The 22,290-nt window shown below is 49.5% G+C and overlaps 1 protein-coding gene across 3 annotated transcripts in view; it reads left to right on the top strand.

The window, feature by feature from the left end:
- The window catches only part of AGRN (agrin), a 211,255-nt gene that overhangs the window by 142,763 nt on the left and 46,202 nt on the right, over positions 1-22,290 (top strand). For all 3 annotated transcript variants that reach the window (XM_087878878.1, XM_087878877.1, XM_060694175.2), the window contains 7 exons: positions 809-1,030; positions 6,913-7,107; positions 8,175-8,375; positions 10,323-10,471; positions 13,162-13,267; positions 14,389-14,505; positions 16,589-16,753. In XM_087878878.1, the coding sequence (XP_087735004.1) occupies positions 809-1,030; positions 6,913-7,107; positions 8,175-8,375; positions 10,323-10,471; positions 13,162-13,267; positions 14,389-14,505; positions 16,589-16,753 (1,155 nt within the window). The remainder of the gene's footprint in view (positions 1-808; positions 1,031-6,912; positions 7,108-8,174; positions 8,376-10,322; positions 10,472-13,161; positions 13,268-14,388; positions 14,506-16,588; positions 16,754-22,290) is intronic.

The raw sequence follows: 22,290 nt of genomic DNA, 5'->3' as shown, positions 1-22,290 counted from the left end.
TCTGCGCATGTGCTCCGCTAGCACGCATACGCGCGGCTAAATAGGACGGCATAGCTCTCGGAGGTTGGCAGCCGGAGGTTGCCGCACACCAGATTGCACCAAGATCTGCAGGCCAAATAATGACACTCCCGGCTCCTCAAGTTCCTCCTAATTCTCATCCCCAATAGGATGACATAGAGCCGGGGCGAGTGGGTGCTACCAGTTCGGCTGAACTGATCTGAACCGACTGAATATCACCTCTGGCCAGGACCCAATAAGCAGAAGTAGCAATTTGGAAAAGGGCCACCTCTGATGCGGGCATCCCAGTTATGTGGAGGGATGCATAACGGAGTGGATTTTTTTGAGGGGGGGAAACGCTGATCCCTTCCCTCCTGCGTGAAAGGGGCAGTTAATCAGGAAATGCCAAGGGAACCCCTTGCCTTGAAAGGTGTCTCACCCATTTGGGTTGATAGAGCGGGCTGCGTATGCCTCTGTTCCTTATCAAACGAGAAAGAGAGGTGGAGGTAGAGTACTCTGTCCACCTCCACTAGGGATGGGTCGGCAACCTGTGGCTCTGGAGCCGCGTGTGGCTCTTTCATCCCTTTGCTGCGGCTCCCTGTCGCCGATCGGCTCCAAAATTGATAGGGCTTTCGGTTAGGACAGGTAGAGGAAAAAGGACGCCGCGCTAGGAGGAGACTCTATGGTGGGGGAACCGGACTTCCGGTCGGCTCCAGAGTGTTGAGTGTTTTAAGGTTGCTGACCCCTGCACTAGGGTGTGTCCCCCCCTTTCTCTAACCATTCTACCTGCTTTCCTGCTCTTCTGATGCAGATCTTGGCAAGCCGAGCCCCTGTTTGAGCGTTGAGTGCCAGTACGGTGCCACCTGCGTGGTGAAGAACCAGGAGGCCGTGTGCGAGTGTCAGCAAGTGTGCCAGAGCGTCTACGATCCGGTCTGCGGCAGCGACAACCTCACCTACAGCAACCCTTGCGAGCTGGACGCCATGGCGTGTGCCCTCCGGAAGGATATCCGGGTGAAACACAAGGGCCCTTGTGGTGAGTGGTTAGATCCCCTGCTGCCTGAAATAGAAAAGAGAAATGGAAAAAAATAGAAAAGAACGAACAATTATCCTTGGGGGGGGGGGTCCTCCGAAAGCAAGAGCCTAGCTTTTAGCCTGATTTCATTCTTACTTCTGAGAGTTTTAGAAGGGAAACGCAGTGACATTCCAAATTCAGTTAAAAATTCAGATAGCTGCTCCTGTTGTTGGAAGCTCTGCTATCTGAGTGGGATCAGAAGAGTGATGAGTGAAGGAAGCCCAGCCTGTTGTGGCCTGTCGGCCGTTGGCCCTTCCGACAACCGAACCAAAGGAGGAGGAAGTGTGGGAGTCAGGATCAGCATCAAGGCAACCTGAGAGCTCCGAGGGGGAAGAGGGAATGGAGCCGGCAGAGAGACAGAGGCGGAGCCTGGACCGTCCGTCAGCTGTCAGATGGAGAGTCAACAGCCCCCAGGTCTGGAGGTGGCTGATGAGGACGAGGAGGAACAGCTTGGTCCAGTGTCTGGTGCGCGGATGCACAGAAGGCAGAGGAGAGGAGAGCAGTGGAAATCAATGGGCCGGTCCTTGGGACAGAAGAGACACTGCTACTAATGAAGCCCTTCACTCGCTCTGGGGATAAAAGGCAGGAGGAGGAGATGAGTAGATGTGGCAGACAACTATTTGTCTCCTGGATGGACAGACTTGTTAGCCTGCGGTGAGAGAGAAACTTTGTGCCGGAACTGCTGGCGCTTCCAATAAAGGAATAATTGATTTAACCAAAATCAAAACACTTGCCACAACGCGGCACTGAATACAATCCCAGGATCCCGAGCGGATGGTCTCTATTTTTCTATAAAGCATCTGTTCTTTCGGGGAGCCCGTGAAAGCCAAATCGAGAAATATTTAAACATCCCTCCGTTTTAATGTCTCGTGCAGTAAATATTTGGTAGATCTAATCCACCTCAACCTGAGCTCTTCGGGTCCGTTTTTCCCGAACATCCCAAACTGTTTGAGGACTGCTGCAGTCTAAAAAAAAAAATTGGCCGAGATGCCGTAGCTGTTAACCTGAATTCACATCCCATTGTGGGGGTCAGGCCTCTGTTGCTGCCGGGGCGGTGCTGTCGATTTTGAGGGTCACATCTGGACCCCAAAGCCCCGGTTTCAAATCCCCGCTCATCTAGCAGCCACAGTCGGCCTCTCCCGGGTTCTGGAGGCTGGAAACAAGCCTGTTTCTGGACTTCCGGAACTTCCGGGAGGCCTGTTTTTTGCCCTCCCCAGGCTCCAGAGGCTTTCCTCGAGCCTCAGGAAGGGTGAAAACGGCCTCCCCCAGGCTCCGAAGGCCCACTGGAAGCCAGGCCCATTTCCAGACATCCGGAACTTCCGGGAGGCCTGTTTTTTGCTCTCCCCAGGCTCCGGAGGCTTTCCTCGAGCCTCAGGAAGGGTGAAAACGGCCTCCCCCAGGCTCCGAAGGCCCTCTGGAAGCCAGGCCCATTTCCAGAGTTCTGGAACTTCCAGGAGGCCTGTTTTTCACCCTCCCCAGGCTCCGTGCAGGCACTGCACTTACCTGGCCTCCAAAACGGGCCGCGTGGAGACTCCTGGGATGGGGTGGGCGGGGCCAGCAACTACCGGTTCGGCGAACCAGATGTAAAATTAGCATCCAGTTTTCCCAAACCGGCTGAATCCCACAGCCTTTTCCTACCCTATCTCCAGGCCTTCTCTGGCGCCAGCGTAAACCTCCGCTTCATAAAATTATTATGAGAGATTAAACCGAGCATCGGAGATCGAGGTCGCCGGTCCCACCGGCTGTATGACAACCAGAGTGCCCCCCCAAAAAATCCCCTGCTATCTAAAGGAGCTTCGAGTCTTGAATCCAATGTATTGGGTGGGGGGGGGACCGAAGAGGTTACGGGGAGGGAGGGGAGAACCCAGAGGTAAGGGCGAGAGGTTCATTTCGGTTTCTTGTTCTTATTCGCCTGCTCAGCGGAGAATGTGGGGGCTTCCCCCGAGAAGGTGGGTTCATTTGGCATGCGGCACTTCCCTCTTCCCCTTCCTTTGTGGCGAGCCGTCTTGAGGACTAGAAACCCGCTGCTTCCTTCAAGGCGCTGATTTTTTTTCCCTGCGCATGTCTTCCCTGTGGAACGAAGGCAGAGTGGATGTGGAGAGGGGGGGGCGACGGGGGGTAGAAATGACGGCTCAACAGGAACGCGCCGCTCTCCAGACTTGTCAAGTCAGACAATCTGGAACCTCGGCACTGGGAAGGTCTTCCCCAGCGAGAAGTTTTTTTTTAAGAAAAATAAAAAGATATAAAAATCCAAGCACGTCCCTCCCGTCGGAAGGGGAGTTAGCTGGGCTTGCTTTTAGCAGGTTGCCGAAGGGTTTTCTTTTTTAAAAAAAAAAAAAAAAAACTCTTTTGCCTAACGCTCGGCTGTGCTTTCAAATTGCTGGGATTTATTTTTAGTGGGTTTATTTTTTTTTTTACTCGTTTTATTGCACTTCATACTCTTGTTGTTGTTGTTATTATGAATTGCCTCGGGACCCGGAATTGACAGATTGAATAGGAGAGAAATTCTTTTTTCTCTCCCCCGTCCTGTATACGGTAATTTTTAAAATCTTCCTCGGCCCGCCCTTCCTTCTTTTCTTCCTCCCTCCCTCCCACCTCCCTCTGTTTGTTTCTTTCTTTCTTTCTTTCTTTCCCTTCCTTCCTCCCTCCCTCCCTCCCTGTCTCTTTCTTTCTTTTTCTTTCTTTTTTTCTTTCCCTGCCTCCCTCCTTCCTCCCACCCTCCCTCCTTCCTTCTTCCCTTCATCTTCCTTCTTTCTTTTTCTCTTTTTCTCTTTCTTTCTTTTTCCCTCCCTCCCTCCCACTCTTTCTTTCTTTCTCTCCTTCCTTCTTTCTCTCTCCTTCCTTCTCTCTCCCTCTGTCTTTCTTTCTGTCTGTTTGTCTTCCTCCCTCCCTCCCTTCATCTTCCTTCCTCCCTCCCTCCCTCCTTCCTTCCCTTCATCTCCTTTTCTTTCTTTCTTTCTTTTTTTTTTCTTTCTTTTTCCCTCCCTCCCTTCCTCGCTTCTTTGTTTTTTTCTCCTTCCTTCCTTCTCTCTCTCTCCATCCTTCTCTCTCCCTCTGTCTTTCTTTCTGTCTGTCTGTGTCTTCCTCCCTCCCTCCTTCCCTTCATCTTCCTCCTTCCTTCCCTCCTTCCCTCCTCCCCTTCATCTCCTTTTCTTTCTTTCTCTTTCTTTTTCCTTCCCTCCCTCCTTTCCTCTCTCTTTTCTTTCTTTCTTTCTTTCTTTCTTTCTTTCTTTCTTTCTTTCTTTCTTTCTTTCTTTCTTTCTTTCTTTCTTTCTTCTTTCTTTCCCCACCCATCTTTAAAAGGGAACGATCTTAAAGGGCTCTGACCTCTTTCTCTCCAAAGGAAAAACAAAGCTTCTTATTTAGGCAAACCATGTCAAAGAAGGACGCCTTAACCCTTGGGAATCAAAGCCTCCTTCTTGATCGTTTCTGTCCTTGCCACTTAACCGTAAATTTACGATTGTAAATTTTGGGGACTCCCTTGCTTCAGAAAGCCGGACTGGCTGCCCACTGGTGTGTGAAAATTAATCGTGTCTCTCCAATTGACTGTGGGTTTGAACCATTCGGCTGCCCGAAAAGATCCGAAATAGCCTTCCTCTTGGCTTAAACCCCCTTTTCCGTTTTATCTCCTGGCGGGGAAGGGGCAAAGGAGCGTCCGAGAGAACCAAGCCGGCTTGCCACGCACAGTTTGATTTTGGCCGGTTTGGGGTGCGGGGTGGGGGAGTCAAATATTGGACCAGCCTCCTGGCGGGGGGGTCGTTCGGGATGGGCTGAATCCTCATTTCCCAACGAAGCTTTCTCCGCCGAGCGTGAACGGAAAGGTTGAGTTAGAGAAGCAGAGCAAACACGCTCAAAAGTTGCCCCAGGATGACGGAACGTAGCAGCTGGCGAGCCGTTCGGCGGTAATTAAATTGGCTGGCATCGTGAAGCGGGCAGGGTCACGCCTCTCGCACAAAACCCTCCTGCGGGGGAACGTGCCAGAGGGATTGTCAGGGTTGCCAGGTCTGACCTGTGTGTGTCTCTCTCTGTGTGTGTAAGAGTAACAGAGTTGGAAGGGACCCTGGAGGCCATCGAGTCCAACCCCCTGCTCCCGCGGGAGACCTGGACTAGGGATTCGAACCGCCGAACTGCCGACTTTTCTGATTGACGAGCTCAACCTCTTAGCCGCTGAGCCACCTAGTCAGGCTCTGTGTGTGGGGGGGTCTGAACTAAACTCCGCCTCACAGGCACCCTGAAAATAAGGTTGATTTTCGGAATGTAAGAAAGGCAGAGCCGTCTTGCCCTTGCGGAGGGGACTCTGGAGCCCCCAAAAGTGTGGCTGCGCACCCCGTGTTAGCACCTCGCAGCCTCCCCATTGGAGAACTCACATCTTTGCCTCCTCCCCATTGGGTAGGTGGGAGATGCCCCCTTCTGCTTCCCCCCCCCACCTCCCCCAGGCCTGAGCCATCTTCCAGAATGGAATGGAATGGAATGGAATGGAATGGAATGGAATGGAATAGAATAGAATAGAATAGAATAGAATAGAATAGAATAGAATAGAATAGAATAGAATAGAATAGAATAGAATAGAATAGGTCACCCAGTCAGCTTTCATGGCTAAGGCAGGACTAGAATTCAGTCTCCTGGTGACTGGCCTAATGTCATCCAGCCTGCTTTCATTCTTAAGGTGGGACTAGAACTCACCGTCTCCTGGTACTTGGCCCAAAGTCATACAGTCAGCTTTCATGCCTAAAGTGAGACTAGAACTCACCGTCTCCTGGTGATTGGCCCAAAGTCACCCAGCGGGCTTTCATGCCTAGAACTCACAGCCTCTTCAGCTTCCTAAGCCAGCATCTAACCACTATATCCACTCTCTTCCCTGCCTTGCCGCTGAAGTCCTGGGCTTATTGTCTGTTTTATTCCCTGTTGATTGACAGGGGAATGGGTCCTGCCTGTCTCTTGACATATCCTGAGGCTCTTAGAGCAAACAGTCTCTCTGCTTTCCGATAGATAAGCCCTGCCAGAATCCCCAACTGTAAAACCGAAAGCTGTTTTTTGGGGGAATCTTCCCCGCTCTCGCGGCCAACCTCTTCCTCCCCTTGCAGGCTGCCTGCCAAAGATACCTTATACAAGGTCAGATTTCTTCTTGACCTGCTTAGGAAATGGCTTTTTTTTCCCCCCTCTGGCAAAGTCTTCTGCAGCTTCCTGATCTTTTGCGCTGTTCTGCTTGCAACCAAGGCATCCGTTCGAACTCCGGTGCCCATCATCCCCCTCAGTGGCAAGGGAGCAGGGGTGGGGCTTCAAAAATTTTAGCAAGGGGGTCTCTGCCCAGTTGCTGGGTGAGCGTGGCCTAGTTGGCCGCCTGTACCACGGCAGGGGAGGTCATGTTTGCCCTCCCCGGGCTTCAGAGGCTTTCCCCGAGCCTCCGGGAGGGTGAAAACGGCCTCCCCAGGCTCTGGAGGCCCTCCAGAGGCCAGAAACGGGCCATTTCCGGCCTTCCCGATCTTCCGGTAGGCCCGTTTTTTGCCCTCCCCGAGCCTCTGCGCACCTCCTTCCACTTATCTGCATCCAAAACGGGCCGCGTGGGGACTCCTGGGAGGGGAGGGGAGGAGTGGGATTTGGGGATTCTCCGAACTGCACGGAATCTTAGCTAGAGGTTCGTCCCGAACCCCTGCGAACCCCCAGCAGCCTCACCCCTGCAAGGGACTCCCGCAGCCTTATGCTTATCCGCAAACTCACCACCACCCCCCATCGTAAGAAAAATGCTAGGTTAACATCCTTCGTGCGGGGGGCGAAAGAAGGAGAGTTTAAAAGGATTTTCATCGAAATCCTCATTAATCAAGATTTCTCCGCCTGCTTTCCAGACCGCTGTCGGAAGTGCCAGTTTGGTGCCATCTGCGAGGCCGAGACGGGCAGGTGCGTGTGCCCCACCGAATGTGTCGCCTCCTCTCAGCTGGTTTGCGGAACCGACGGGAACACCTACGGGAGCGAGTGCGAACTCCACGTTCAGTCCTGCATCCAACAGGTTTCCATCGAGGTGGCAGCCCAAGGCAGCTGCAGTAAGTCCCAGGGGTTTTTTCTCTGTCTCTGTGTCTCTCTCTCTGTCTCTGTCTCTCCCTCTCTCTCTCTCTGTCTCTCTCTCTCTCTCTCTGTCTCTGTCTTTCTGTCTCTCTCTCTCTGTCTCTCCCTCTCTCTCTCTGTCTCTCTCTCTCTGTGTCTCTCTGTCTCTGTCTCTCCCTCTCTCTCTGTCTCTCCCTCTCTCTCTCTGTCTCGCTCTCTCTGTCTCTCTCTCTCTGTGTCTCTCTGTCTCTGTCTCTCCCTCTCTCTCTGTCTCTCTCTCTCTGTCTCTCTCTCTGTGTCTGTCTGTCTGTCTCTCTCTCTCTGTCTCTCCCTCTCTCTCTCTGTCTCTCTCGCTTTGTCTCTCTCTCTCTCTCTCTCTGTCTCTGTGTGTGTGTGTCTCTCTCTCTCTCTCCGTCTCTCTCTCTGTGTCTCTGGAATGGAATGGCTTTTAGACTTATATACCACTTCACAGTGCTTTACAGCCCTCTCTCTAAGAGGTTTACAGAGTCAGCCTCTTGCCCCCAACAATCTGGGTCCTCATTTTATTGACCTCGGAAGGATGGAAGGCTGAGTCATCCTGAAACTCCAGGCAGTGGGCAGAGTCAGCCTGCAATACTGCATCCTAACCACTGTGAAGGGAGGGAGGGAGGGAAGGGAAGGGAAGGGAAGGGAAGGGAAGGGAAGGGAAGGGAAGGAAGGAAGGAAGGAAGGAAGGAAGGAAGGAAGGAAGGAAGGAAGGAATAGCCCTTAGACTTATACGTTGAGTCCGTTGGGATCGAACTCCTGACAGCAAGCAGTGAGTTCGCCTGCAGTACTGCCTTCTAACCACTACGCCACCATGGCTCTATATTAGTGTACATTAGTGCGCTCTGTGCACACTAACATGCCCTACGCTTGATGAGGTACCTAATTCGGTAATGAAACATCTGCAAGGAAAAAAAAATCCACGTAACTCAAGAGAGCAACTTAAGGGCCCTGACAATTCAACCCCGAGTTACAAAATATTCTACGGAAATAACTTCCTGGGCCTCTTAACTCTTCCTCCTTTCTCGCCCGCTCTCCGCAGGAGCCTGTGGGGCCACGGTGTGTTCCTTCGGGGCAAAGTGCGTGGACGGGCAGTGCCTCTGCCCCCGTTGCGAGCAACAGCCCTCGTCCCGCGTCTGCGGAAGCAACGGCATCACGTACAACAACGAGTGCGAGCTGCGCCTGGCGGCTTGCCAGCAGAAGGAAGAGCTGGAGGTTGCGAAGAGGGGCCCGTGCGAAGACGGTGAGTCTCAGTGCTGGTTCGCAGGCAGGTCCTCGACTTACGAGCCTGTTGTGACCTAGGCGCTCTTCCTCGTTACAAGACACAAGCCCTTCAGAAGAAGTCTGGGCAGGTCAAAATTCCTCTCCTTCCTCCTGGGTTCGAATCACGCATCTTTAGATTCCTAGCCTTTGATCTGAATTGGCAAACATTGGAGACGGGAGGGGGGGGATGTCACCAGGATTGTAGGGGGGGGCTCTACATGGGGAGGAGGAAGGAGGGTGGGTGGGTGGGTGAAGTAGGCGCTGCCTCCCTCCTTGAGTCCCTCCTTCCCTGCTATGTCTGGGGCCGTCTCCCCTCCCTCCCCTCCCCTCCCCTTCGCTTTCCATCCTGGCCCCGGCTCTCCTTCCTTCCCATTGTCTCTTCAGCTGCCAATAATGAAAAGCCGTGGTCGGTAATAGGGCTCCACGAGGAGAGCTTTTCTGTGCTTTAATTTCACACTTCAGAAGCATTGAGGGAGGTGAGGGAAAGGCAGACCCTCAGTGTTCTTTTTTTCTTTGTTTCCTTCCCTCCCTCCTTTCTCTCTCCTTTCTTCCTTTCCTTCTTTCCTCCCTCCCTTCTTCCTTTCCTTCTATCCTTCCTTTCTCTTCTCTCCCTTTCTCCCTCCTTTCCCCTCTAACTCTTCCTTCCCTCTTCCTTCCTCCCTGCCTTCCTTCCATCCATCCATCTTTCCTCCCTTCCTCCTTTCTTCCTTCTTTCCTTCCTTTCCTTCTATCCTTTCTCCCTCCCCTTTCTTCTTCTTCTTTCCTCCTTCTCTTCTCTCCTTCCTTTCTCCTCTCCCTTTCTCCCTCCTTTCCCCTCTAACTCTCCTTTCCTTCCCTCCTCCTTCCCTTCCTTCTTTCCTCTTTCCTCTTCCTCCTTTCTTCCTTCTTTCCTTCTTTTCCTTCTATCCTTTCTCCCTTTTCTCTCTTCTTCCTTCCTTCTTCTCTCCTTCCTTTCTCTTCTCTCCCTCCCTCCTTTCCCTCCTTACTCCCCTTTTCTTCCATCCCTCTTTTCCTTCCTCCCTGCCTTCCTTCCTTCCATCCATCCATCCATCCTCTTTCCTCCCTTCCTCCTTTCCTTCCTTCTATCCTTTCTCTCTCCCTTTTCTCCTTCCTTCCTTCTTCTCTCCTTCCTTTCTCCTCTCCCTTTCTCCCTCCTTTCCCCTCTAACTTTCCTTCCTCCCTCCCTCCCTCCTTCTCTATTCTATTCCTTCCTTCCTTCTTCCCTCCCTCCCTTCCTCCATCTACCTCCCTTCCTCCCTCCCTTTCCTTCCTTCTCTCCCTCCCTCACTGGTTAATACCTGGATGAGAGAAACCACCATAAAACCCCAGAGATGTTGCGAGACCGAGACAACAGGCCAGGAAAAGACAATGTTTCCTTCCACACTCTTAACACGAAAGCCACACATGAGAGATCATACCAAGATAGAAAGAGAAGAAAGGGTATTTCCTTCATGGAAGGCACGGCTGGGTTCACTTACCCTTATCACTGATTTGCCCCATGCGCTGTCTGTGCATGCGCCCAGCCTTCCACGTATGCGTTCGCTCGCTTGCGCGCCTTCTGCAACTTCTCCTGACTTGGAGCCAGGGCAGACAGACCTGCCGGTGATCGCCGCTACCAGTTCGTCTGAATCTGTGCGAACCGGCTGAATACCACATTTGATAGAAGGCCTTATCTCTATCCTCAAGATTCTGTAAATTTGCCGCCTGAAAGTTCATTAAAAGACACTTTTATGGTTTCTGTGGGGCATCTTCTGAGATGCATCTCTGTAGCTGCCAGGAATTTTGAACCCAACTCGGAGAGAGTCGCCCAAAATGTCGATCATCAGATCTAGAAACTTGACTCTTTTTTTTTTTCCCCAGCAAGGGTTAGACTATCTCAACATTGGTCTAGGGGATACACAACCCTGGTTGTTCTTCTCTCGTGCAGAGTGCGGCTCGGGCGATGGGTCTGGCTCCGGAGATGCCATCGAGTGTGAGAGAGATAGCTGCCGGAAGTACGGGGGTTCGTGGGACGAGGATATGGAAGATGACCGTTGCGTGTGTGATTATACCTGTGGGACCGTACCACAGAACTTGGTAAGGGGGGATTTCCCTAGGAGTATCTGCCTAAATTAGATATTTGATTTTTTTTGCACAGAGCAAGAAGTTGGTCTAGACCAGGGGTCTGCAAACTTAAACACAGAACCTGTTTCCCACAGAAAAGAAAACACCGGGAGCCACAAAACCCTTCCCGTGCCTGACTAATTCTTGAGTGGCCACAAAACTAGCATATATAGTGAATTAAACATTCTGTTTTCTTCCGAAACTCTTCTTTTCTTGGATTTATCCATGGTTGGCCTACCGGGGGTTGAAAAGCTCAATAAATCGTGTGCCGGTGGGTGTCGCACATTGGCGGTTGTGATGCATATTTTGCCGCAGCAGAGGGGTGAAAGAGCCACATGCGGCTCCAGAGACACAGGTTGCTCTAGACCAGAGGTGTCCAACTTTAATTTAACTGGGGAATGCTGGGAGTTGAAGTCCACAAGTTTTTTTTTTAAAGTTGCCAAAGTTGAACTCTCCTGGATTTGATGCTTTCCAGAACACCTCCTGATATTCTGTGGCTGCAAAGCTTTTTTGCAAAGTGACACTTCGGAGAGCCGAGTTAAATTCTCCGTTGTGTCTCTAATGCTTCTCTGCCCTCCGGGTTTTTTATTTTTTTTTTCCCTCTGTTTCTCATTAATTTCCCTGGCATGTATTTGCATATTTTATGGACGGGAAAGTGGAAAGCGCAGGAACTCCGTGCATGTATGACATCCTGGATGGCAGCAGATGTGTTCTCCGAACCAGGGAAGATGGGAATGAAGGCTTCTGTTTATTTTTATTTATTTATTTATTTTCTCCCCCTCTGATGCCAAGAGATCACAGGCAGAATTCTCTAGGACTCCGTCCAACCGGCTTATTTACTTGCCAGGCTTAACCTAAATCTAAACCTCAAATCTGCAAGAATGATTTTTTTTTTTTCTCCCTGAAATAGCCTTTAAGACGCCAGCTTGGATGGCTATCAGCCTTTTAAGAATGTAAAACGGTGCAGTTTAGATGCTCCCTTTGGAGTAGAACTGCACTGAAGCCTGGACTCTGCTGGTCCTCGGGGTTTACACCGAGGCTCTTACCCGTGAGTAGGCCTGCTCTCAAATGAGGCACTGACCCAGGTGTGAAATGCTACCGGTTCGGATCGGTTCGCGTGAACCGATAATAAAAATACTACCGGTTCGGGCGAACCGATAATTTAAAAAATGCTAACATGAACCGGTATTTCTGTTCTCCCCCTCCCCTTCGCTGTTCTATTTACCTTTGCAGACTCAGAAAAGGCTTCTTAATCCTCCTTTTTCAGTGCTGCACAGTAGCGCCTACGGTGCGCCTGCGCGCAAAGCGCACATTTGGCGCACATGCATGCGCGAAGCAAACCGGTAACGAAGTGAACCAATAGCAGATTTCAGAGCATTTCACCTCTGCACTGACTGTCCAAGGGTCTGTATCAGAACTGCCATCCTAACCTTCGGCCTTGCTTTGCTAGATGCCAGCCTGCCATAGACTATTGCAAGGGTCTGAAACCTTAAACACTCAAAGAGACCCATTTCCCACAGAAAAGAAAACACCGGGAGCCACAAAAACCCTTCCCGTGCCTGACTATTTCTTGAGTGGCCACAAAACTAACATATGTAGTTGAATTAAACATTCTGTTTTCTTCTGAAACGTTTCTTTTCTTGGATTTATCCATGGTTGGCCTACCGGGGGTTGAAAATCTCAATAAATCACATGCCAGCAGGTGTCGCACATTGGTGGTTGTGATGCATATTTTGAGTGACAGGGAACCACAGCAGAGCGGTGAAAGAGCCACATGCGGCTCCAGAGCCGCAGGTTGCTGACCCTTGGACTATTGGAAGGAGGGGGTGGGAGCTACTAAGAATAGAGAAACTGAAAATACTCACCAAGCCGGAATAATTGTCCCACGGACAATTTTAACAATTCCATTTAATTATTTTCATCTTTGCCATTCACATTCTGTCCCTCCTATGGCATCCTTTCTTTAATGATTCCACTCCGCTACTTCTTCGATATTTGTGTAAGTCTTTTTGTCCTACGGCAAGTTTTCCCACGGCGAGGTGGCTGTGGCGAATTGTTCTGTGGTGAATTGTTGTAGACCCTTCCCAGAAGACATCAGCTGGTCATCCCAAGGCCGAAGACTTAGGAGGGGATTGCAACATCTCACCATCTAGCCCGCCGATGCAGGGAACGTTACCAAAACAATTCTTTTGAATGAGACAAGACAGGGAGATAACGGGAGGTGCGGTGGCCTAGAGGTGGAGCTCTCGGCACACAATCAGGAGGCTGTGAGTTCGATCCTAGGTAGAGGCTGATATTTCTCTCTCTGGGCACACTGAGAATATATCTGCTGAACAAAACTCCGCATTGGCGACAGGGAAGGGCATCCGGCCATTAAAATACTCTGCTAGCTCTATTCAGTACACCCTGCAAGGGGTCGTTAAATGGCAAACAACATAGGGAGATAACAGGAGAGGAACAGGAAAGGGAAAGTTAACTGGGGAAACTTCAGGCACAAACCTTTAGCTCTGGCTTTAATTCCCTACAATTCACTTCTAACAAAGCTATTCCTTTTGCAACAAATGGAGCCCAGGATTGTTTCTACTCAGGAGTCCAAGGTGAGGCAGGTCTGACATTCCAATTCTTTCTCTAACAAGACCCTCTCCTTTTTCCCTCCGATGTAGGTGTGTGGGTCGGACGGGGTAGTCTACACGAATGAGTGTGAACTTAAAAAATCCCGCTGCGAGAAACGCCAGGACATTTACGTGGCAAGCCACGGACCCTGCCAAGGTAATTTCAGGCTGGTGGGAAATAAAAGACTTTGGGGAGGTCTTCCGGACATCCTTACAACCAGAAGCTGCCAGCCCCGTGGAGGTCTTCTTCTTGGCTCAAAGGAAGAAAATCAAGCTTGACCGTTCTCTGGAAGGTGAAGCTCAAAACACTTGGGCCACCTAAAGAGAAGAGAAAACGCCTTGGAGATGTTGGGAAAGATGGAAGGTGAAAGGAGAAGGGGACAGCAGAAGATGGGATACCATGTTTCCCCGAAAATAAGACCTCCCCCGAAAATAAGACCTCCCCAAAAATATTTAAGCGCACGCGCAGCCAGTTCTTGCCATTTCCTCTGGTTAGGGTTAGGGTTGGGACAGAGCTGGAAATCAGGTAAGACGGCAAGAGGATCCCCGTCTTGCTCCACGTGCCCCAAAATAATAAGACCTCCCCGAAAATAAGGCCAAGCGCTTATTTCAGGGCTCAAAAAAAATATAAGACAGGATCTTATTTTTGGGGAAACATGGTAGTTCAGTGGTGTCGTTGACGCAGTGGATATGAGATTGGGCAGTCTCCGGGAGGTGGTAGAAGACCAGGGGAGGGGGCTGGCATAATCCACGGGGTCGCGAAACGATTTTAGCAACTGAACCAACAGCACCTCGAAGGGCTGAAGCTACCGTGTTTCCCCGAAAATAAAGACCCTGTCTTATTTTTTATTTTTTTTGAACCCTGAAATAAGCGCTTGGGCCTTATTTTCGGGGAGGTCTTATTATTTTGGGGCGTGTGGAGCAAGACGGGGCTCCTTTTGCCGTCTTACTTGATTTCCCGCTCCATCACGTTTCTCGCCGTTGTATGCAGGGAAACAAGTTGTATCGTAAAAAAAAAAAACCACTTCTCCCGAGTTCAATCAATTAATTCCAACTTCTCAAACGCCCACCCCTTCACTAGGTCTTATTTTCGGGGGAGGGCTTATTTTAGCAGATTGCGCTCAAAAGCCCCGATTGGGCTTATTATCCAGGGAGGTCTTATTTTGGGGGGAGGGCTTATTTATCCAGTGAAGTCTTATTTTTGGGAAAAACACAGTACTTGCTGGTGGCCTTGTCATTAAAAAAAAGAGATTTTTTAAAAAAAATTTCCTTTTCCAGGGGTCCCAACGCTTCCGTCTTCTTCGCCAGAACTCCTTCACTGTAGTAAAACTGTTTACGGCTGCTGCCCAGACAATGTGACGTTGGCGCTCGGAGTTGGGTCGGCTGGATGCCCCAGTAAGTCGATGCCACTCTTTGGGCACTCTGCAATGAGGCTTTTAAAAGGGGGGCTCAGGGTGGAGGGAAGCCCTTCCCCCGGCGCTCTTCGGGGTGACCTGGGAGAAAGCACACACCCCCTACCTCCAATCTCTTCTGCCTTTTCCCTTGCCGCCCCCACGCCGCCCACCCATGCAGACTTTATTAAATTTTTATGGAATAATTAGCCAAAGCCATCTTGTTCACCTAACGAGATGGGGGGAAAGAGTCGGTGGCATTTTAAGCAGCTGAGGCCGAGGGCCAGCTGGTTAGCGGGCATCCATTAGAGGAGCCGGCGGGAATGCGACAGCCTTGTTTGCGGTTCGGTAGAAGCGTTTCTTGCACCGGGTCATTTATTCCGCGGTGGCCGTGATCCAAAAGCGATTTTAATGGCTCCAGAGCTCTTGACCCAAAGAGCTGTAGAATCCGCAGAAATGGCAGATTCTCCCTCCCGGGGTCGCATTGATGATGCCGTGAAGTCACTCAGATGCTCAGCTGGAAATTAAAATCTCACGTCTGCCTAGGAGCGCTCGTGGGGGCAGGGGAAGGGCTTGGGGGGGCATCTCACTCAGCCTGAAGACCCCCCACCTTCCTTCCCAATCAGGCCTGGGGCAATTCTTTTATTTTTTCACTGCCGTGGCAGTTTGTTTATTCAGTTCATTTTGGAGGAGGGTGCCTCACCCACATCTGTGGAAATCCCTTTAAAGCTAAATGTTGGCTGTGTGTACTTGAGAAGGGTCACCCTAGACAACCCCCCCTCTCCTCCCAGAGATTATTCTTTTGGAAGTTTCCAAAAGGTCCCACTTAGGCTGTTGTGTTGGAACCGATCGCATCACCCAACGGAAACTTAAGCATCTTCTTCTACCACGTAATTACTGAGGACTAGAAACCTGAGCTATGCTGTTTTGCAGGCAGAGTTCATAATCACTGGCGCTAGATGGGCAATTAATCAATGGAAGAGCTTGTAGGTTCTCCCATCATTGGAAGTTTTCAATAACAACAAAAATAGACGGGATGGCTTATGATCTGCCTTGAGCAGGATGTTAGATTCTCAGTTATTCAGATCATGGTCAAAGAGGCCATCTACATTTAAACTGAACAGCCCTTTCTCTACAGAGGGGGAGGAATACCATGCCACCTGTTCCCTGTTTATACCACAATACTTTCAGCAGTTCCAAGAAGGTTCCACACCCATTTGCACTCTTCAAATGACCCTGAGGGCACAGATAAACCTCCCAAAGTGGCCTCGATGACTCACAGAGGGAGTGCTAACGATCAGAGGATTGCAAGGAAGCCTTCCATTTAGCCAGAACCGAAGAAGCTTCTTGGACGAGAAGCGAAACATCTTCAAGGAAAAATAAAGGAAGTCCAGTTTCCTCTTAGAAAAGCACCTTTGGGTTAGACTAGAAGACCTTCAGCCCTAGGATTCTCTGTTCTGCCCTGTTTCCCTGAAAATAAGCCCCAACTGGAAAATAAGCCCTAGCATGATTTTTCCAGGATGCTCGTAATATAAGCCCTATCCCCAAAATAAGCCCCAGTTAAGATTGTCAGCCAGATGGATGTATTTAGTACCGTATTTCCCCCCAAAATAAGACCCAACCAGAAAATAAGCCCTAGCATGATTTTTCAGGATGCTTATAAGATAAGCCCTACCCCACAAAATAAGCCCCAGTTAAGATTGTCAGCCAGATGGATGCATTTAGTGCCGTATTTCCCCCAAAATAAGACCCAACCAGAAAATAAGCCCTAGCATGATTTTTGTAATATAAGCTCTACCTCCCAAAATAAACCCCAGTTAAGATTGTCAGCCAGATGGATGCATTTAGTACCGTATTTAATAGTACCGTATTTCCCCAAAAGTAAGATCTAACCAGAAAATAAGCCCAAATGTATCTTTTGGAGCAAAAATTAATATAAGACCCGGTCTTATTTTCAGGGAAACACGGTATGTAGCTCTCCTTTGAAGAAGCTTCTCTGCCTCCATCAGGAAACCTGTCGGAGGGGCTGCGGGCTCTTCTACCAAACCAATTTGAGAGCTAACCCTTCCCTGCCTCCTGTCTCGTAGGCACTTGCCACTGTAACCCCTACGGCTCCTACGGAGGGAGCTGTGATCCCAGCACGGGCCAGTGCTCCTGCAAACCCGGCGTCGGGGGGCTGAAGTGCGACCGCTGCGAACCCGGTTTCTGGAACTTCCGCGGCATCGTGACGGACAGGAAGAGCGGCTGTACCCGTGAGTACCCCTGGTGGCCATTTGGGTGGAAAAATATTGGCGTTGAGCCTGTTTCATCTCTCCCATTCAGTGTAGAAGGGCAAGCAGAGTGAGAGGTGGTGGAGTCAAGCGAGTATCCAGCCTAGAATCTTTAAATTCTCACAAACATTCTGAGTCCAGCTTCTCTTGAACTCCATTGATTCTTATCTAGGGCCAAGTATGGCCTAACTCCCTCTTTTAAATTCTTAAATTTTAAATTTTTTAATTCGTGATTTTATAAATTGGGTGTTTTAATCTGTGTTTCGGCCGAAATATTTAATAATTTTAAGGGATTTTTAATATTTGTATTGTCTGTATTTTATCTTGGCTGTTCACCGCCCTGAGTCCTTCGGGAGTAGGGCGGTATAGAAATTTGATTAATAAATAAATAAATAAATAAATAAGTATGGGCTTGAGCAACGATTCTTCACGCCTGACATTTCAGTCCCTAATTCTCCTGAGAGGCTGCAAACGTGGAAGGGGTGCCTTCAAAGACAGCCCCCACCCCCCAAAAAAGCAGATCTGTTTTTGAAACCATCCACAAAGTGACTCTAACCATCATGAAAGCTACATAGATTGTCATTCTGGACTTTAGAGCTAAGTGGGCCAGTTGTCAGAACGTCTTAGCAGGGTTACTGCCATGTTCCTAGCCAGGATACACAAGCCAGGAAATCTAGCTAGTTCAATGGAGTTCAATGGAGGTTTTGTTGCCCCCAGTCGTATTATGTACAGGTCCCCTCCCCCCCTACCGGGCTCCGTTTTCACTGGCAAAGGACTGCAGGAGGTTGTCCTGGCCGAAAATGGGGCCTGGCGGGGGGGGGTGCACCCACCCCCAGCCGAAACCCCCAGCCGTCCCGAGGTCAAACACAACCCTCAATGAAATCGAGTTTGACACCTCTGTTCTAAACAAAGTTTTTTTGGGGGGAGGGTGGAGGGAGGGAGTCCAGACCCCAGTTTAAGGAAAGCCATTCAGAGTCTCAGCTGAGGTGAGCTTTGATTTTTATTTTATTTTTTTTTATTATTTCTTCCTTGGGCTGATAGCAGACCAAATAAGGCTCCCATTTTCTCATTGTCTCAGCCTTGCCTGTGGGGCAGAGAGCACGGATGGAGGCGTGCGATGTGGAAATGAGTTCTCACCCTCCATCCTCCAGTCGCTTCGATCTCCAGAGCGGGAGGTCAGCTCACACCCAGCACCTGCCAGAGAAGTCATTATCAAACAGATGATAACCAGGAGCCCATTTTCAAAAAGATCAGACTCGGGGGGGGAGGGCGGGGGCCTTGAATATCGGTGTGCACGTTTTTAATTGAAAGCCGCAGCAAAGTAAAGTTTATAAAAAAAACGGAGAGCTGGCCCGCGACCAGAGAAATCTCAAAACTCTGGGATAAAATCGGCAAAGAAATCCAATCAGATTCCACCCCGGTTTAGTTTGTGAGAGATTTTTTTACTCCGGATCATCATCATCTACTTTTAGTAAAGATAAATGTTCCCCTCGCGCACTAACTGCACCTGACTCGTATTTTTGATGCGCTAAAAAAGATATACAGGAATTCTTCAGATCGAGAGCTAGTCCAATCGTCCCTCAACTGACATTTTTCTTCCTTTCTCTTATCTTCTTATTTCACTCCTTTTCTTTTTCTGCATCTGGTGCCTCACATCGTAGCTTCTCTATCTCGATCATTGGAACAGCTTGCGTCCGAGAATGGAGGACCCAGATTGTTGGGGGTCATAAAAGTGACTCTGTAAACCACTTAGAGAGGGCTGTAAAACATGTGAAAGCGGTATATAAGTCTAAGTGCCATTGCGATAGATAGATAGATAGATAGATAGATAGATAGATAGATAGATAGATAGATGGATGGATGGATGGATGGATGGATGGATGGATGGATGGATGGATGGAGGATAGATAGGATGGATGGATCCATGGATGGATGGGTGGATGGATGGAAGATCAATAGATGATAGATGATAGAGAGAAAGAAATGATGGATGGATGAAAGGGTGAGAGGGAAGGAGGATGGATTGATGGATGGATATAGATAGGTAGATATTATGGAGGGAGGGAGAAATGAAGGAATGGATGGAGGATCACTGGTATGATGGATGGATGGATAGTAGAGGATGGATGGATGGATGGATGCAAGAATGGGTGGGTGGGTGGAGGATAGATAGGATGGATGCATGCATGGATGGGTGGATGGGTGGATGGAGGATCGATAGATAATAGATAATAGAGAGAAAGAAATGATAGATGGATGAAAGGGTGAGAGGGAAGGAGGATGGATGTGATGGATGGATATAGATAGGTAGATATTATGGAGGGGAGGATGAAGGAATGGATGAAGGATCGCTGGGTATGATGGATGGATGGATAATAGATGATGGATAGATAGATAGATAGATAGATAGATAGATAGATAGATAGATAGATGTGTGAGAGAGAAATGACAGACTAGATAGATAGATAGATAGATAGATAGATAGATAGATGGATGGATGGATGGATGGATGGATGGATGGAGGATAGATAGGATGGATGGATCCATGGATGGATGGGTGGATGGATGGAAGATCAATAGATGATAGATGATAGAGAGAAAGAAATGATGGATGGATGAAAGGGTGAGAGGGAAGGAGGATGGATTGATGGATGGATATAGATAGGTAGATATTATGGAGGGAGGGAGAAATGAAGGAATGGATGGAGGATCACTGGTATGATGGATGGATGGATAGTAGATGATGGATGGATGGGTGGGTGGGTAGGTGGGTGGGTGGGTGGAGGATAGATAGGATGGATGGATGCATGCATGGATGGGTGGATGGATGGATGGAGGATCGATAGATACTAGATAATAGAGAGAAAGAGATGATAGATGGATGAAAGGGTGAGAGGGAAGGAGGATGGATGTGATGGATGGATATAGATAGGTAGATATTATGGAGGGGAGGATGAAGGAATGGATGAAGGATCGCTGGGTATGATGGATGGATGGATAATAGATGATGGATGGATGGATGGATGGATGGATGGATGGATGGATGGATAGATAGATAGATAGATAGCAGTGGTTAGAATGCGGTATTGCAGGTGAACTCTGCCGACTGCCAGGAGTTCGATCCTGACAGGCTCAAGGTTGACTCAGCCTTCCATCCTTCCGAAGTGGGTAAAATGGAGACCCAGATTGTTGGGGGCAAGAGGCTGACTCTGTAAACCGCTGAAGAGAGGGCTCTAAAGCACCGTGAAGCAGTATAAAAGTCTTTTAAGTGTTGCCCCATCGTTGGAAGCTTTCAAGAAAAGATTGGACAACCGTTTGCCTGGGCTGGAATAAGGACTCCTCCCTTAGGCAAGGGGTTGGACTAGAAGACCTCCAGGGTCCCTTCCTGCCTTTCTGTGATTCTTGGGGGTGGGGGGGAGAAACAGGAACCAAATTACAGTTCAGCGAGCAGAGGAATTGATCAGATTTATGTCAGTTGCTCCCGATTTGTATTGACAAGCTATTCGTTGAGCAAACAAGAAAATGAAAGGAGGGAAGGAAGGAGGGGAGGGGGACAGAGGGAGGAAGGATAGGGAGGGGGGGGAGCCTGTCTTAATTTCAAGGTCCATTGGCGATCAAAGCAGAGAAATCAATAAAGTGGCAAATGGGGGGGGGGAAAAGGGAGGGGAGGAGGGAGAAGAAAAAAAAAGAGAATTATTTGGAAGCGACAACAAACTGCCGAGTGTACGAGAATACGTGCTCGCCTATGTGGGTATGAGCATCCGCACGAACACACGGCGAGTGTGAAATTATCGCAGGCGCATCTTTTTCTCTCTCTGGAGGGTCGGGGTTGTTCTGCAGTAGACAATCCTGAAACGGAGACCCTCTGGAGCAGAGGTGTCAAACTCAAAGTATGGAAAGAAGCAAACAACCAGCCTGCGGTGTCTCTCCCAGCGAAAATGGAGCTCAATTTTTGCTGGCAGAGAGCTGCAGGAGGGCGTCGCGGTCCAAAAATGGGGCACCCGGGGAGGGCCCTACACAGACCCCACCCCGGGCTCCATTTTTTCCGGCAGCGGGCTATCGAAACAAACTTAAAACCAAAACAAAAGGAGAAATGTTTCTTCCCCTTTTGCATTGGAGCGTGCAAGAAGGGAGAGGAAAGGAGAAAGGGAAAGAGGAAAGACAAAGAAGGGAAGATGGGAAGAGAGCCAGGAAGGAAAAGATCAGGAATGAGGGGCAGGAGGAAGAAAGGAGAATGAAGAGGGAAGGAAAAAGAAGAAAAGGGAGGGAGGGAGGGAGGGAGGGAGGGAGGAAGAAGAGACAAGGTAGATAGATAGGAAGGAAAGGAAGGAAGGAGAGAGGGAGGGAGGAAGATAGGAAGGAAAGGAAGGAAGAGACAAGGTAGGTAGGAAGAAAGGAAGGAAGATAGGAAGGAGGGAAGGAAGGAGATTGGATTGAAATGAAAAGGAAGGAAGAAGGAAGGAAGGAAAAGGAAGAAGATGGGAAAAGGAAGGAAGAAATAGGAAGGAAGGAAGGAAGGAGATTGAAATGAGAAGGAAGGAAGAAGATGGAAATAGGAAGGAAGGAGATGGAAATAGGAAGGAGAAAATAGGAAGGAAGGAAGGAAGGAAGGAGATTGAAATGAGAAGGAAGGAAGGAAGAAGATGGAAATAGGAAGGAAGAAGATGGAAATAGGAAGGAGAAAATATGAAGGAAGGAAGGAGATTGAAATGAAAAGGAAGGAAGGAAGAAGATGGAAATAGGTAGGAAGGAAGGAAGGAGATGGAAATGAAAAGGAATGAAGGAAGAAGATGGAAATATGGAAATAGGAAGGAAGGAGATGGAAATAGGAAGGAAGGGGATGGAAATGAAAAGGAAGGAAGGAAGAAGATAGAAATAGGAAGGAAGGAAGGAGATGGAAATGAAAAGAAGGAAAGAAAGAAGGAGATGGAAATAGGAAGGAAAAAAGGAAGATTATAATGAGAGTGAGGCGAGGGTGTGTGGGAAGTCCTGCCTTAGCACTTGGCCACCATAAGTGCCTCCGACACGAGTGACATCAAGCTGGCCACACACCCCCAGCCCCACCCCACCCCCTCCACGTCAAACACAACCCTGATGCGGCCCTCAATGAAATCCAGTTTGACACCCATACTCTGGAGGTAGCCAGAGGGAGGAAGGGGGGAGAGAGAGGGGGGGGAATTCTGAGTGAAGCACCTGGTGGAAAATTAAACCACACGCTCCCGGTTTGAGTTGCCTGGGAGCCAGCGCTGCCCCTCGATGCTTATCAAATGTGTCTTCGGGGTGCGCGATGCGACACACGCCGGCGTGTGTGCACACACAAGACAAGGGAGGTAATTAGATGCCAGAGAAGCTACTGGGGAGGGGGAGAATTTTGCATGCGAGCTGTCTAATCGCATCCCCATTAACCGTTGGAACCGCTGGCTGAAACCGGAGCGAGGCCAGTCGGAAAGATACTCGCTGTCATCAAGCATCCTTGGCGAGGATTAGAAGAGCCTTGGTGGCGCAGCTGACTAAAGTGC

Source organism: Pantherophis guttatus, chromosome 15, assembly GCF_059756535.1.
Source record: "Pantherophis guttatus breed Tessera chromosome 15, ASM5975653v1, whole genome shotgun sequence".
Classification (NCBI taxonomy): Eukaryota; Metazoa; Chordata; class Lepidosauria; order Squamata; family Colubridae; genus Pantherophis; species Pantherophis guttatus.
Note: the sequence above shows the minus strand (reverse complement) of the source record. Positions and strands in the feature narration are given on the sequence as shown.